Source organism: Meles meles, chromosome 8 (assembly GCF_922984935.1).
Source record: "Meles meles chromosome 8, mMelMel3.1 paternal haplotype, whole genome shotgun sequence".
Taxonomy (NCBI): domain Eukaryota; kingdom Metazoa; phylum Chordata; class Mammalia; order Carnivora; family Mustelidae; genus Meles; species Meles meles.
The window spans coordinates 61526414-61543220 of NC_060073.1; the positions used below are offsets into that span (position 1 = coordinate 61526414).

Consider the following 16807-nt stretch of genomic DNA (forward strand, 5'->3'; position numbering starts at 1 on the left):
CCATCCTTATGTCAGTTTTAAATCAAACCTAAATTCACCTGACTGTTTTTAGGAAAAGTTTCTGGCAAATGAATCATACTCTTCCCTACTTCTGCCCTGGATGCTCTGTCTCCTTTTATATCTACATACTCTTTGTCATTTTTGTTGGTTTCTTGGGAGTAGGGATGCAAAGGAGGGTGAGCATCTACATTCAGGTCAAGTCTGTGACACAAGTGGATTTATATTTTACGAAGGCTACTCTTTGGGTGGGGGGAAGAAAGGATTATAAGAAATAAGTTTAAAAGTGGGGAGACCAGTCAGGAGGCCACCAGCAATTCTGGCATGATATGATGAGGGACTGAACCAAAAAAGGCAGTAAATAGAAAACGGGTGACTGAATACTTAAGAGCAATAGGAGGTAAAACTGATAGAACTTCACTTCCAAATGTTACAAATGGTTAAAAGCATGAGATACAACTGCTCCCAAGAGCCTAATAATTCAGATTTCAGTAAAATCTGGAGAAGAGTCACTCACTAACAAGTCAGATGATATAAAGTAGAGTAGAAGGGATTGCTTAGCTTCCTTACAATTCAACCTAAACTGTCAAGGGAAGCATGATCTATGATTGCGTACTTCCTTTCTAGGTACAAAACTGGTTTCACATTATACCTGCACCAGATTTCAAACTGGACTCCACCGCCGGGCACAAGCCCCTGTGCAGAGAAAGCACTCAGGAGAAGCCTTTGCACTGGAACTTCACTTGGCAACAGGAGAGAGTGATGGTGTTCACTATTAAAGATGGGATCTGGAACACAGAGTGTGGTTGCAGATCTGAAAGGCTTCAAAGAGATTCCTTTGGAAAAGAAAAGCAATTCAGAATAATCCAACATAACATTTAGTGTTTTACATGTAGTAAGACAATATGTTAATATCCAGTATTATTCCATTTTATCCTCACTATACTCCTGTGAGGAAAACAAAGCAACTATTATTACTTCTACTTAACAGACAGAATATGGACATATTGAGGTTCCATAGTGAATCCAAAGCCCTTAGAGGTAGTAGGTCATGGACCTGGAACCAAAACCTTTATCTTCTATGTTACTTCTACCAAGGTCCATTTCCCTTGTAGCTATGGTCTCCAAAGGATCCATGATAACACAGAAGAAAGAGATCCTTTAGTTGATGGACAGTATCTAAGGGTTGCAATTCCTAACATTCTTGTCAATACCTGTTAGCCTATTCTTTGTTTTAGTTCTTTGGTTTTTAAATTATTGCCATCTTGGTGAAAAGAAGTGGTATCTTGTGGTGCTTTTGGTTTTCATTCCCAAATGGCTAATGATGCTGAGTATCTTTTCATGTGCTTATTGGCCCTTGTACATCTTAGGAGAAATGTCTATTCAGATCTTCTGAGTATTTTTTAATCAGATTATTTTTTATTATTATTTGTAAAAGTTTTTTTTTAAATATATTCTGGATCCAAGTCCCTTATTTGAACCCCCAAAATCAATACTTGCAGCACTTTTGCAGTTATTTGTGGACATGCTGGGAATGGCAAAACATCTGAGTCACCTAACTTGATCATTCCCAGCTGAGCTTGAACAAAGTAACACTCTGATTTCTTGTTTCAGCTCTCAGGGATGATCAGATGATGGAGATGGCAGAGGCTAGTGCGGTGTAGTGCAAGAGTATCTGACTCTGGGACCAGATGAATGGGGTCTGAATGTGAACCTTGTTATTATCACTAGGGCAGCTTCAGTCACTTACCATTTCTGAACTTGTTCTTGCTTTCAAAAACTAAAGTAAAATCTACTGGAATAAGTTATTTTAGGATTTATAATTATGATCTATGTGAGATATATATGTACATATTTCCCCTAAGAGCAGTGGTTCAGTATTCTCTAATTCGGTATCCCTGATATTGCTATGTTATGTAGAATATAACTATTGTGAGTAATGAGAATCAATTGTATGTGTACAGGTTAAGAGTGAGTAGGCATGTAAATGAAATAAGATGGGGCAAAATATAAGTAATTTGTGGATCTAGGAGAAGGGTATATAGAAGTTCTTTGTACCATTTTTGTTAAATTTTCTATAAATTTGAAATTATATCAAAATAAAAAGTTACAATAAATAACATAAGAAAAAAAAACAAACTTAGCCCATCTTCTATACTACCCAGATTAAGATTAGAAACATTTAGGAACACAAAATTCACTCAGGAAAAAACAAAATTCTAAGTATAGCCAAGGGAAGAACCATACAAGAATGAGAAACTCTAACCTCCCAAACCTACCGTTTTCAGGGAACTCAGATCCTTTTAGCACACTGGATTGGGAGTCTTGAACTGGAAAGTAGTATTGGACATAACAATCTGCTTCTCCCCAGACTGTTGCCTGAAGAGGGGCTAGCCCTTTAACTTTCTCTACATGGAGCTCAAAGTGATGTTCCATCAATCCACTTCTTTTGTCCTCCATCTATTAAATGAAACAGAGATACTGGTGAGCTTTAAAGAAAACTTTCTTAGAATATTCCTGTTTCTCTATGAAATCTCAGTCTAGATGAATAGGTGTAATTAGCTGATACTAAAATAGATACTTAATTTTCATTGTGTATAAATCTCACAACTGCTCACTATAATCAGATCAAGGAAGATTTACTCTAGACTATGAGACCAGGTCAATATTAAAAAAATTCAAAAATGTAGTTCACTGCATTAATGGAACAAAGGAAAAAACATGACGGTCTCAATAAATGCTAAAAAGGTATTTAATAAAATTCAACATTGGCTCCTGATTCTTAGTACACTAAGAACAGAACACATTAAAGAATATCCTGGGGTACCTGGGTGGCTCAGTGGATGAAAGCCTCTGCCTTCGGCTCAGGTCATGATCTCAGGGTCCTGGAATCAGGCCCCACATTGGGCTCTCTGCTCGGTGGGGAGCCTGCTCCCCCCCCACCCCCTGCCTGCCTCTCTGCCTACTTGTGATCTGTCTGTCAAATAAATAAATAAAATCTTAAAAAAAAAAGAATATTCTAATAGGATAAAAAATATACCCATGAAGCAAATAGGTATTAACACACTAATTTTCTTTAAGTAGGCTCTACACCCAACGTAGGGCTCAAACTCACAACCCTGAGATCAAAAGTTGCACACTCTACTGAGCTAGCCAGAACCCCCAATTTACTTACTATTTTTAATCAGTTGGGAATAACACTGAGACTATTCATTAATGGTAAGGACAATTAGGGGAGGTTGTGAACATATCTTTATGAAGTACTGGTAATAATTTAAGGTTTTTATTATTTACTGTAGCCAGGCACTATACTAAGCCCTTCACCTGTAGTGGTTAATTTACCAAGCAGAGCTAACAACAGCAGAAGCAGGGTTTGAATTAAGGTAGTCTGACTCTACAGCCAGGCTCTTTACCCCTACTCTATACAGCTTCAACAGACACAACTTTCCCACAAGTTTCCCAAAAACTTTCTTAGAATTATTATTCTTAGAATTCTTAGAATTAAATATTCCCAATTACTAGGAAAGTAATTGAGAATATTTAAAGAGGGACTTCAGGATTCAGATAGGGGTCAAACTGTATGATCTGTATGCACTTAATATTCTAACTAATAATCCCATGAATTTGGAATAGAAATTGCATAAGGTCTGTTTTGTATCCTAAAAACATATCAGCAATATCTGCTCCAAAACCTTACTTAGGGAAACAGAACTTTCAATTTGATTCCCCAGAGAAGAAAAATATGGGTTAAAAAAACCTCTCATAATCTCGGCAGCTGCTTCATTTGGCCATACAGTATTAGAGTAATTTAATAATTCAGTTCTGCAGATGCTGAAATGAATGAGGGACATGAATGAAGGAAGAAAAACAACTGTATTTATAGATATCTAATCTTTAAAATAGTTCTTTTATGCTCATAGTAACATTCTCTAACTTTTGGTATGGAATTTAATAAAATTTGAGTCTACACTACAATATGAGGGCCATATAACACTAAACAGACTTGGCAATATTATAGGTAAGTTTTCTTTGTGCTTTTCTGTCATTTTTAAATTTAAGAAACTACTATTATCTATTGATAGATACTAGAATCTAATAGAAACAGTAAAGTTTGGAGTTCATAACATACAAATAAACAATAATCTACTCACACTTTCCTAATCTTTCTCTGTTAAAGACATCACATTTGTCATTCACATTCAAATTTAAAAACATAACGTACTTAAATCATATGGAGACAGATTTGGCTATACTGGTAAAGACACCAAATGTAAGATATACTAGGACATGATATAATAGAATGAAGATTGGGCTTTTAAGTCAGAAGGCTGGTGTCTGGGGGCTCCTGGGGGCTCAGTAGGCTAAGTGCTGCAGGTTAAGCTCAGGTCATGATCTCAGGGTTGTAAGATCAAGCCCCACATAGGGAGGGCTCCACAGTGGGAAGTCTGCTTAAGATTCTCCCCCTCCTTCGCTGGCCTTCCCCGCATCATGTGTATGCTCAATCTCTCTCTTAATAATAATTAAAAAAAAAAAAAAAAAAAAAGCCTGTGTCTGAACTCTGATTCTTCCATTCTTAGCTATGAGACCCTGGACAAGTAACTTCTTTTGACTCTGTTTCATCACCTAAAAAGTGAATGACAATGTTCCCCTCATGTAGTATTAGGGAAATAAACATGCAAAAGTATATCAATGTGCTTTCTCAATTGTACAAACACTGTACAAATTACTTTTAAGAATTTACTGGTAGAAAAGCAAGGAACTTCACTATAACTTTCCAGCGTGGATTTGGTTAAGAAACAGAGTAAGATTTTGTAGGCCTACACTTGGGATCATTGTCAACCTCCCACCCCTATTCCCCACCCCCAGATTATCTTCTTTTTAATTAAGACCTTTTAAAATGCAGTCTTAGGTTCACCCCAACTTTCTTTCTTTTTTCTTTTTTAAAGATTTATTTATTTGGCAGAGACACAGCGAGAGAGGGAACACAGCAGAGGGAGTATGAGAGGGAGAAGCAGGCCTCCCATGGAGCAGGGAGCCCGATGTGGGGCTCGATCCCAGGACCCCGGGATCATGACCTGAGCCGAAGGCAGACGCTTAACGACTGAGCCACCCAGGCGTCCCTCACCCCAACTTTCTAAGAGACAATTAATTAATTTAGTAAATTAGAGGATTAGGATGTGGTTGACAATTAGAGTTTTTTTTAATAAATTCAAAAAGCTCAGAAGGACAGATATGTATTTAAAACACAAAAATAATTGCTTGGATCTACAGCATGCTTTGGAGTGCAAATATGTTCCATTTCTCTGCTGAAATAAGGATCTGGGGCAATGGTTTCATTAAAACACACAAGATAAAATGAGATTATGAAATTTAAAATTTGCTAATAGATCTGAAGTGCTCTCAACTACACACATAAAAAGGTAAATAGGTGAAGTGACTGATAATGTTAAATGGCTTCATTGTGGTTGGTAATCCTTTCACAATGTTACCTAAGTTAAAACATCATGTTGCACATTTAAAATGAGATTATGGTTTTTGTAAACAATCAAGTGTTTAATCACTACCACATTAATAGATGCTGTAGATGGCTGGTCCAGAAAGTGGGCTGGCCTAGGACTGAAGGGAGGAAGTGTTCCTTCTTCATTCTTTAATCTCTGCAGTGCCATTATCTGATCTGAAGAACCCATGGCTAAGAAGACGCGAAGACTCCCGTTTTGGTGGCCTGAGAACACATCAATCACAGGCATGTAGCTGTCAACAGCAACAACTGGGTACTGAGCATCAAGCAGCAGGCGAGAAATTTTGGGATCTCTAGAGAGAGAGAATATTGCAAATGAGCAAATAACAATCATCAGTTATGTCACAGAGCTGCTACTATATTTCCTACTTGGCTTATTTTCTCAGTTTGTTAAAAATGGGTCTACAAACTAGAAAATACTGTTTTGAAAAAACATGATTTTACCATAGCTCATCAAATAAAAATTACAAGGCAGTTAAGTTCCAAATGTAGCAATTTGAAAGCAGAGAATGCCTGATTTATGTCTGTTATCATCATGACCCCAAGCCCAGCATCTGGGATTGAGTGCTACCTCAGTACAGGCTTGCTGAATTGCATTACGGGGAGGAAGTGTGGTCAACTTGAAATGGACTTTGGAGTCTGGCAGATAAGATGTGGATAATATTATCATTAATATTTGCCATCTATAATCCTTCCAACGCTGCAAAAGTTGATATTATCCACCATTAATAGATGAGAAAAAGTCCACATACTCTTCACTATACCATGCTGAGTCTTAGCTCTGTTACTTACTTGCTGAACGACTCTCAGTAATCAATTTAACCTTTCTAAGTCTGTTTCCTCTTCTGTAAAATGTAATAAAACTTCCATCAAAGGGCAGTTATTAGGATTAGCTGAGATAACAAACCTAAAATACCAACTATAATACTTAGTAGATAAAAGTACTCAGTAACTGGTAGCTAATGTTTTATACTCTTTCAGCAAAGAATGGGGTCTAATGAAGTGAGAAGGGAATGGAAGTACAAGACTACACTAATCCTAACTAAAAAAGCGGAAAAAGCCTATAGTTGACAGACGGCATGATTCCAGCAGCACTCCTTAGCCTGATCATGCTTTCCACTGTTACTACTGTAAATATTTCACTGTTCACAGAAGGCTTACCCACTTATTTTCTCAGTGGACTGTCACAATTATGCCATAAGGAAGACAGGGGTGTCTATCATTACCCTCATTTTATAGATGATGAAAAGAAAGCCAAAAAGATGCTGACTTCTGCAAGTCAAAGGATAAGTTTCCTAATTTGTAAAAAGGGGATAATGACAATAGTCCGGGGTTACAGAAAGGCTCTTGTCAAACTGTGCCCACAAAAGGGCTCTCTGTAAAATGTAAAACAGCATTTAAAACAAAGAACCGTAAGAAGGCTGTTAGGAAAGAAGTCAGCACTAAAATAACTAAAAATCAGTACCCTGAACCAAAAGAAAAAATGAACAGTCTGTAGTGAGGACAGAAATAACCTTCAGATAAATCAATACCCCACTGGGGTGTTGCACAGTGAAAAGTGACGTACAGTGATCAAATATGAAGGAACACTCAGTATAGAAATCTTGCAAGTAGGTGAAGTAAACAATACTAAAGTTTTTGTGAGGGAACTAAACCATTAGTTTTGTGAGGTTAGGGTTAGGGTTGGCAGTAGAGCTTCTTGGTGAAGCAGTATAACTTGCTGGGTTCTAATCCTGGTTCTACTACTTACAATATATATAACAAGTTATTTAAATCCTCTGTGCCTTTGTTAACTCATCTGTAAAATAGGGGAAATAAAAATTACCTGCCTTAGAAAACTCTTGTGAGGTTTAAATGACTTGATATATATAAGGTTCTTAGCACAGGGCCTGAAACATGGTAAGCAGTATCTGTAAAACTGTTTTAACACAGGAGAAAGTGCAGCAATTGTGGTAAAATTGAGAAAAGTCCTCCACGGTTTTATCGCACTAGTTATTTTTGCAAACCAAAAGAATTCCTCTTCAGTCCATACAAAGCTAAAGACGAAAAGTAAAGAACACTCCAAAATATCCTATTTACTTGAATGACATGTAAAACTGATGGAGGGGGAGTTTCACCAGCCCGAGCAACTTGTCCTGTCCAGGGCTCCGCATTTTGTTCCACGCTTCAATTACCATCACATTGTTCTTCAGACTTTCCAGGTATTTGGAAGACAGTGAGACAGGAACCACCTAGGAAGAGGACAATCAAAAAAACAAAACAAAAACCCACACCTGAGACAAAGGATTAATCTATGCTTTTATTCAACAAGTACTAACTGAAAGCCCAATTTGAACTGAAAGCCACTGCACAGTGCTAGGAGCTGAAGTCATTAAAATAAAACCTGCTCTGTATCCTCAAGAAAAGTCAGTTTGGTGTAAGTGACCAGCATATAAAGGCCAAATACAAAATGGTGTGAGTTCTCTGATGACAAAGCTCATATAGATGGGGCTCTGAGGACACAGAGAAGGCTATGAGGCATGTCAATCACTGCCTGCCCACCTCAGCCAAGCCTCTCTAAGGCAAAATAACCCATTTGTAAACCCCAGCTGAGAGATACTTTTTTTTTTTTTTTTTTTAACTGCCCCCTCCCTGTTTTTGAAAGAAAGCTGGCTACTGATTAGACAAGGGTTGAGCACCTAATCAAAGGGCAGCCAATCCACAGGTTAGGTGGTATGGCCTAGTGCAAAAAGTTCTGCCCAACAAGGTCACGGTAAATAACAAGCCAACTGTTCATCAGTGTAAAATTACGTGAGAACTGGGGACACCTGGGTGGCTCAGTGGGTTAAGCCGCGCTGCCTTCGGCTCAGGTCATGATCTCAGGGTCCTGGGATCGAGTCCCGCATCAGGCTCTCTGCTCAGCAGGGAGCCTGCTTCCCTCTCTCTCTCTGCCTGCCTCTCTGCCTCCTTGTGATCTCTCTCTGTCAAATAAATAAATAAAATCTTTAAAAAAATGCTTGAGAACTGGCCTTGAGAAAGGAAAAGTCACAAAGAGAAGCAGAGATCTGCAGCTAAGAGAGAGTCAGTTAAATTAATGGTAGAATCAAAGGTCCACCAATTTGAAGGGACCCACACTGTAGTATAACTCAATCAGCAGAGGAGAGATAAGCCCCAGGATAAAACCAACAGAAAATATGAAAGGCAAAAGGGTGAAACCAGAAATGATGTATGGCAAGATGAGAGAAAGACAAGAGCAGAGAACCTGAGGAGACCTACTTTTGTATCCATCTAAGAAACTCCAATTACATAAGGTACCCTGAGTACATTTCTGTTCTGTGAAATAAAAAGAGTGAAACATAGCGACCTACAATTAGGGAGATTCCAGAGAAAGCTGCTGGCAGAAAGTAACCTTAAATTCTGAAGGATAAACAGAAGTTAACTAGTACAGGGGTGCCTGGGTGGCTCAATCAGTTAAGCCTCTGCCTTCGGCTCAGGTCATGATCCCAGGGTTCTGGGATTGAGCCCTGCATCGATCTGCTCAGCTGGGAGTCTGCTGCGCCCCCTCTCTCTGACTCTCTCCCTACTTGTGATCTCTGTCAAATAAATAAATAAAATCTTGAAAAAAAAAGAAGTTAACAAGTACAGAAACCTCTGTCTAATAGGAGTCATGAAGGTCAAGTATGAAATGCAAGGCAGAAGGAAAAGTACATGTAAAGACACGGCTGTGGGGTGCCTGGGTGGCTCAATGGGTTAAAGCCTCTGCCTTCGGCTCGGGTCATAGACCCCTGGTCCTGGGATCAAGCCCTGCATCGGGCTCTCTGCTTGCCAGGGAGCCTGCTTCCTCCTCTCTCTCTGCCTGCTTCTCTGCCTACTTGAGATCTCTGTCTGTCATATAAATAAATAAAATCTTAAAAAAAAAAAAAAAAGACACGGCGGTAGGGAAAGAGAACGTTTATGAAACCTCAAGTAGCTGAACATAGCTGCCACTATCTAGTGTGAAGGGAAGAGTTCTGAAGGGAAGACAGTTCTTAAAGGGTTTTGCAGTCCACAGTAGACATCTGGACTCTATTCTGAAGGCTATGGGGAAATCACTGAATAGTTTAAAGTAGCGGAGGAAAATATTCAGGTTAATGTTTTAGAAAGATCATCCCTACTGATTCCTACAAAAATCTTTAGAAAGATCTTTAGAAAGATCATCCCTACTGATTCCTACAAAAAGGAATGGATAGGGAAAGACCAGAAACAGACTAGACTGAAGGTCATCTGTAATAATAAGAAAGGGGACCTGAATGAAAGCACTGGCAACTGAGTTTAGGTAAGAAGATTTATTCTGGAGATAATTAAGTTTGCAGCATCTATTGGATTTGGTGAATAATTATGTAATAAAGAGTTGAGGATACCTCTTAGGTTTTGCTTGGGTTTCTGAATACATTACAATATGAATTAGGACAGATAGGAGGAGGTGGAACAGATCTGGAAGGAATAATAAAATCAGATTTTGACATATCTGAATTCCTTTTTTATTTAGAAATTAAAATTAAAACCTTTATTGAATACCTCTGATATGGCAGGCAGCACATTAGGTCTAAGCCAAGTGTACAGTGCTTTTGACACATCTGGGGATGATGACCAGCAGTTAGAGAGATCAGAAACCTGATCAGAAATGCTGGCCTACGTGGAAATATGGATTTGGAAGTTATTTTCATAAAAATAATAGCTGAAGCTATGGGAATAGAAGTAGTGGCTATGGAAAAGAGGACTGGTTTTAAAGAATACCAAGGAATAATGAACAGGAACAACAGTAATTAAAGGTAAGAGAAAGAGAGAAAGAAGTGTTGAGGTCACCATTCTTTTCCTACTGGCCCATAGACCGAAAAAGAACAGTTGTTGATTCAGGAAGAAAGTAAGAGAGTAGAGTTACAAAAATCAAGAAAGGAAACAATTTAAGTAAAAGTATCAAATCCTACAGAGAAATCAAGCAAGATAAAGTACTGAAATAAGCAGAGGAATAAAGGAGAGAAAAATATATTTAAAAGGTGACTGAGTGAAGAGTTTGGAGATACAGAAAAGAATGGGGAAAGTTTAATTCTAGAGGAAGCAAAAAGGAATACAATTCAGAACTCAGGCAAAGAAACAGTGGGAAACCATATCAGCTGAGATAGAACAAAAGGAAATGAAGACACAAGTTTTAAAATGCTGACAATGTCCTTTCCTTTTCCAGTCCCACAGTGGGAATGGGTCCATATGACAGATAATTACAAAGGTCTCTCCCAGTCTGAACATTCTAGGTTTCTTTCATAATGGAATTATGATTTGGGAAACACACCATGTCTCTGCCCCCATACATCCCTAATGGATATGGAAGGTTAAGATATGTACAAAGTTACCTGTAGAAAGTTAAAGACTGGTTGTGTTGTGCCCCATGCGATGACAGATCTGGTGACTTCCTCTGTGCTGAAAAGTTTGCAATTTAAATAAACATTGCACGGTGGCTGTTTGTCAGATTCTCCAGTAACGAAATCTTTCCCATCTGGAACCATCAACAGCACATGCAATAGCAAAGCAGTCTCTTTTGTTGACCCGTTTGTCTGATTTGCTAAATTGTGAGAGGCTGGCACAGCCACGAAGGTTGAAGGATTAGGTGTGACAGGGCTTGGTGACTTTGGGTTGGGGAGCACCAAATTTTGCACTTTCGTTGCAGCTTCTTTGTGAATTTGATTGAGGTTCTCTGGATTTTTGGTACAGGTAACATATTGACCAGGTTCTGATAGTGTCTTATCTGGACTTGTAAGAGCACAAGGTGTGCTATGTTGGGTGCTGCTGCTTAATTTAGTATTCACACCAGTGAAATCCTTGTTATCTATAATAAGCTCTACAGTTACCTATAAAACACAAAAGGAAGAGAGTTAGCAAGTATGTCTTCTGAAATCAGAATCAGAATTTTGGAGCCAGAGGCAAACTGGATTGTTAGAAAATAATTAACTCATTCTCAAATACCATAATAGTAAGAACACTAATAGACTGTATATATATTACCTTATTAGGATTAAGAGAAGCTAGACAGATGATTTATCAATAATACAAGATGAACATGGAACATCATCTTGTGGTAGAAAATAAGGAAGTGCTAGAAAAGGATGCAGGCATATTGAAAGGAGAAAGGATACAGAATTCAACCAAAGGAGCTCACATTGGCCAAATCTGGGACAATCTGAGCATCAAAATGAATAATAATAGTAATGGATTAGAACCTATTGAATAATGTAAAAGTCCATGAGTCTATACCAACATAAATAAATATGGGAGAAAGGACAACTCTTCTGTATATTAGAATGCAATTAGTAAAAACATAAGGAAGGGAGGAGTTAGAAAATCATCACCTTACAATCATTATAGTGGTAAGTGATTCAGGTAAACCTCAATGGAGGACAGTCTACAAAACAACAGGCTTTATTTTTTAAAAATATCAAAGTATTCAGGCAAAGAACGGTTGCAAAACTGTTATAGACTAAAGGAGATTAGAGGGTGGCTCAGTGGGTTAAGCCTCTGCCTTGGGCTAGGCTCCGGTCATGATCTCAAGGTTCTGGGATAGAGTCCCGCATTGGGCTGTCTGCTCAGCAGGGAGCCTGTTCCCCACCCCCACCTGCTTGTGATCTCTCTCTGCGTATCAAATAAATACATAAAATCTTTAAAAAAAAAATAAAGGAGATTAGAGAGAGATGACAAATGTGATAGATAATCCTGGACTGGAAAAAAAATTCTATAAATGGGACATATTGGCACAATTGGTGAAATCTGCATATGGACTATGGACATTATTGAGGTTAAGTTGATTTTTATAACTGTACAGTGTTGTGTATGATCATGTCCTTGTTCTTAGGAAATACAAGAATTTGGGGGGAAAGATGCAAGATGTCTATAATATATTTTCAAATAGTTCAGAACAAAATTATGTGTGGGTGTGTGTGTGGGGGGGGGGGAATACAGAGGGAGACAAAGAAAAAAAGACAAGTGAGAAAGGGAGAGACAGGAGGTAGATGATTATAAAGCAAATGTGACAAATGTTAGTAACTGGTGAGTCTCCGTAAAGGGTATGTGAATTCTTTGTACTATTTTTGCAATTTTTCTCTAAGTTTAAAGTCATTAGGGATAAAAGGGGACTTGCTGTTCCCTTTATTTAAAAACCACAGCAAACTTCTTTCTCGCTATTAAATATGGACAGCAATCTATCTAGAACAGTACTTCCCGCAATACAGCCAGGACAGGAACAATTTCTAGTCCATCAGTTCCATTAATTCTTTTTTTCTGATTTTTAACCTTGCAGTCCAGAATTGAACTAGGCAAACAAAAAATAAAACTTTTTTTTAAAAAGAAGCAGTTTTTTTTTTTTTAAAGATTTTATTTATTTATTTGACAGACAGAGATCACAAGTAGGCAGAGAGTCAGGCAGAGAGAGAGGGGAAAGCAGACTCCCCGCTGAGCAGAGAGCCCGATGCGGGGCTCAATCCCAGGACACTGAGATCATGACCCGAGCTGAAGGCAGCAGCTTAATCCACTGAGCCACCCAGGTGGCTTTTTATTGTGGAATAAAATAAAATAAATATTCCACAAAATAAAACTTTTTATTGTGGAAGAGAAATGTAGTGTTAATTTTTCATAATGACAATCACACCAGTCTTTAAAACTAAATGTTATTTATTACCCAGAAGACCAGAAAGTAGGCAGAGAGGGCTTCCGAGAGGAGGCACTAGCATGAAAATCAAGATCAAAACCATGGAGGTATAAACCAGAACGATACCTTATTGATTCTTTACATAGTTTGACATGGCTATTGGTAGGGAAGCTTTAAGTGATAGGCTAGGAACTTATGGGGAGCCCTGTATTTTTATCTTTTGGATAATGGAGAGCCATGGAAATGTCATAGGTATGGCTGTGATTATTTTAAAAGCTCACCAGAACAATAAGACAAAGCTATATTGAAGCCACACATTCAAATTCTGCCATCTAAGAAATCCCGTAGCTTCTGAATACAAGGAAAGAACCCTCTCTCCAATGAATTATACATCAGAATTCATTCCACCAGACCATAAACTCAGTCACTTCTTTCCTTGTTTATATCCAATTACTCTACTCCAAGCCATCAGTTACCTCTTTTCTGGACTAATGTAAGTTTCTATTTTTCTTCTTGTCCCCTACAATGTATTTTCCACAGTTACCTTTTAAAAATGTAAATCAGGGGTGCCTAGGTAATTTGTTAAACATCTGACTCTAGGTTTTGGTTTACATTGTGATCTCACGGTCGTGGGACTGAGCCCCACATCGAGCTCCATGCTCAGCGTGAAGTCTGCTTCAGATTCTCTCTCCCTCCGCCCCTCCCACTTGTGCTCTCTCTCAAAAAAAAAAAAAAAAAGGTAATTCAAATGTCACTGTCCCACTTCAATGTCCTTTCTTGGCTCTTATGATAAAATCTAAACCATTTACATAGCTCTACAAAGCTCTGAATGATATGGCTTCCACATGCCAGTCCAATCTTATTTTCTATCATTCTCCTTCCTAGCTCCCTATCCTATAGCAACCATACTGCTTTAGGGCCTTTACGTGTGTTATTCCCCTTCTCTGGAATGATCTTCCTTCTACTTTTTACTTGGTGGTCTCTTCCTCTCCTTCAAATCTTACCTAAAATGTCACTTCTTTAGACCTTCTCTGACCAAAAGCCCCCTACTTTCTACCAGGTATTCACTTTCACATTGTACTGTTTATTTCCTTCACAGCAATTCTGCTGCCCTATTTTAACAGAAGTTGCAAGAGGAGAGACCCTGATTTTTCTCATTCAGTGCCAGCCAGTAATACATATTCCATAATACTTGACTACCTGAATGTGTATCTATGTACCTTAAGGGGGCCCAGTAGAGTCTGACCATTCTCTTGTTGCACTGGAAGCTGGTTACTGAAAGAAAGCAACTCAGACTGAATGACAGTTCGTAAAGGCAGGGATGCAGATCCAATGACTTCTGGCTGAGAGAAGAAGAAAAGAAAAACTTTAGGTTAAATTAAAGACAAGCCACAGGGGATTTTAACTGAAGTGATAACACAGGACAGCTTAGAAAGGAGCCCAGGCTTTATGAAGTAAATAGCTTAACTATTTGACTGAGACAACTTTGTAAGTGGCAACCTACATTCTGCCAAACTTTGGTCCCCATTCTGGGTTTCACTACTTCTCTCTGGAAGATTATAGAGGGTTTCATGAGTCACCAAGAGGTTGGAAGAAAATCTTTTTTCTATTTTAAGAGTTAGTTCTTTACAAAAAGGGTTCAACTTCACTATTAAAAATGAAAAATAACATGTAGATGATACAAATTTTTGCCATTACGCTAGAAAAATTACAAAATATACCTGATGCAAACAGAGGCTATCATAAACATGTGAAATTGGGAATATAAACTGGCAACATACTTCTGGACAGCAAATTTGGCAGTAAATATTAGAAGCTTTAAATATTCACTCTTAAGCCCAGTAGTTCCACTTCTGGGAATTTACACTACAGAAGTAACAAATACATAAAAAGCTTATACACAAATATGTATATTTCAAAAATTAACAATTAGAAATAAAAATAGGTCCAATAATCAGGAATTAAGTTAATTACAGCACATTGTTACAATGTAATAATATGTAGTCAACAGCGTTTACAAAAAGTCTGAAATAATATGAACAGTATGAACAGTATTTATCATGTTTGGTAAAAAGAGCGTGTTAAGTAATATATAGCAAATCTTCAAATATTTAAAAAGATAATGTTAAATTTTTTTAAAAGCAGGATAAGAAAACTGTAAATAAAATTATCCTAATACTGCCAAAGATTTGCCAATGTATTGTAACCATTTGAAAAAAACCAAAAGTGAAATATAAATATTAACAGTTATGTCTTGGTGATGGGATTATAGACAGTTTCTGCTTTTCAGAAATATTTTCTCAAGTTCTCTGCCAAAAACACATACAACTCTTTTTTTAGAAAGAAGCCTTTAGCTAGGTGATTCAATGTAAATATACTGAAACGTTTGCAGAGGCAGTCTTGAGGTTGTAGAATTATGTGTTTTCCCACCTCTTCTTATTTTAGTATATTTTTCCAAAAGAACTTGTATTAATTATATCCTCTGAAAAGACAAAAAAAAAAAAAAAAAACCCAACCTCGAGATACGTTCCTCATGCTATCCATACCAAGAGGAGATCAAAGATTAGAAAGATTTCAGTAATTTACTGAAATAAGTTAAAAACTGCTCAGGACATAGTTTATCAATTTATGTTGTACCAATTGCAAGTGAACTTTATAAACTTGGAATAAGTTTATAAGATGATCAAAACTGCTATCCACATTTTATTATCTTGGACCTCTATGTATTCTGCCTGAAAATAAGAAACAGAGTCTCAAATTAAGGCTTATAACCTGTATCAGTTCAAATAGTCCCCTCTCTGTAGCAGGGAATACAGTGAAGAGGTTAAGAACTTAGGGTCTAAAGTCAGAACACGAGGTAGAGTCCTGCCTGGCTTTATCTTTTATTAGCTTGAGTGATCTTAGACAAGTTATTGAACTTCACCAAATCTCAGTTTCTTTGTCTATAAAATAAAGATAATAATGTACCTAATTCACAGAGTTGTAATGATTAAATTTGCTAGTGTGTTTGTGTAGTGCCTTTAACATATCTGGCTTATAACAAATAGCAAACAGATTAGAAACAATAATAAGCAGTGTTTGAGCCTGGAGAAATTCCTAGTTTAGGTAGGAATATAATTTTAAGTATATTCTAATTCCCTAGAATAAGTGATAAGGCAAAGGTCAAAATCACTTGAGTACCTTTTTCTGTGGGGTTTTCTTTGTGTAAATTTGGAAAGTGAGGTTGGAATTCCACCAGTGTTCTATCATTGGGCCATCAAAATGTAGTGGAAACACAAATCGCTGCTGGAAATTCACCACTGTAGGGAGAACCAAACACATAAGCACATGTCACTCCACCCAACTACAGCCGTCATCAATCCATGCTTTGACACCACCTGCTTCCATTTTGATCTAACTAAAATCTCTTTCAGAAGTCTAACCAGGCACCTGGGTGGGTTAGTCAGTTAAGGGTCTGACTTCTACTCAGGTCATGATCTCTGGGGTGCTGGTTTTGAGCCCTGCAGTCAGTTGGGCTCTGTGCTCATCAGGGAGTCTGCTTGTCCCTCTCCCTCTGCTCCTCCCCCTGCTTGTACATTCTCTCTCTCATATAAACAAATAAAATCTTTAAAAAAAAAAGAAATCTAGTCAGCATAATTTCA

At 37.7% G+C, this 16807-nt stretch overlaps 1 protein-coding gene across 7 annotated transcripts in view; it reads right to left on the bottom strand.

Moving 5' to 3' along the window:
- C2CD3 (C2 domain containing 3 centriole elongation regulator) overlaps nt 1–16807 on the bottom strand; it is a 144091-nt gene that overhangs the window by 71868 nt on the left and 55416 nt on the right. For 6 of the 7 annotated variants that reach the window (XM_046016592.1, XM_046016590.1, XM_046016596.1 and 3 more), the window contains 7 exons: nt 16347–16465; nt 14387–14509; nt 10882–11376; nt 7595–7746; nt 5562–5808; nt 2277–2457; nt 650–833 (listed from right to left, as the gene is read on the bottom strand). In XM_046016592.1, coding sequence (XP_045872548.1) covers nt 650–833; nt 2277–2457; nt 5562–5808; nt 7595–7746; nt 10882–11376; nt 14387–14509; nt 16347–16465 — 1501 coding nt within the window. The remainder of the gene's footprint in view (nt 1–649; nt 834–2276; nt 2458–5561; nt 5809–7594; nt 7747–10881; nt 11377–14386; nt 14510–16346; nt 16466–16807) is intronic. The other variant, XM_046016591.1, reaches the window with a different exon arrangement.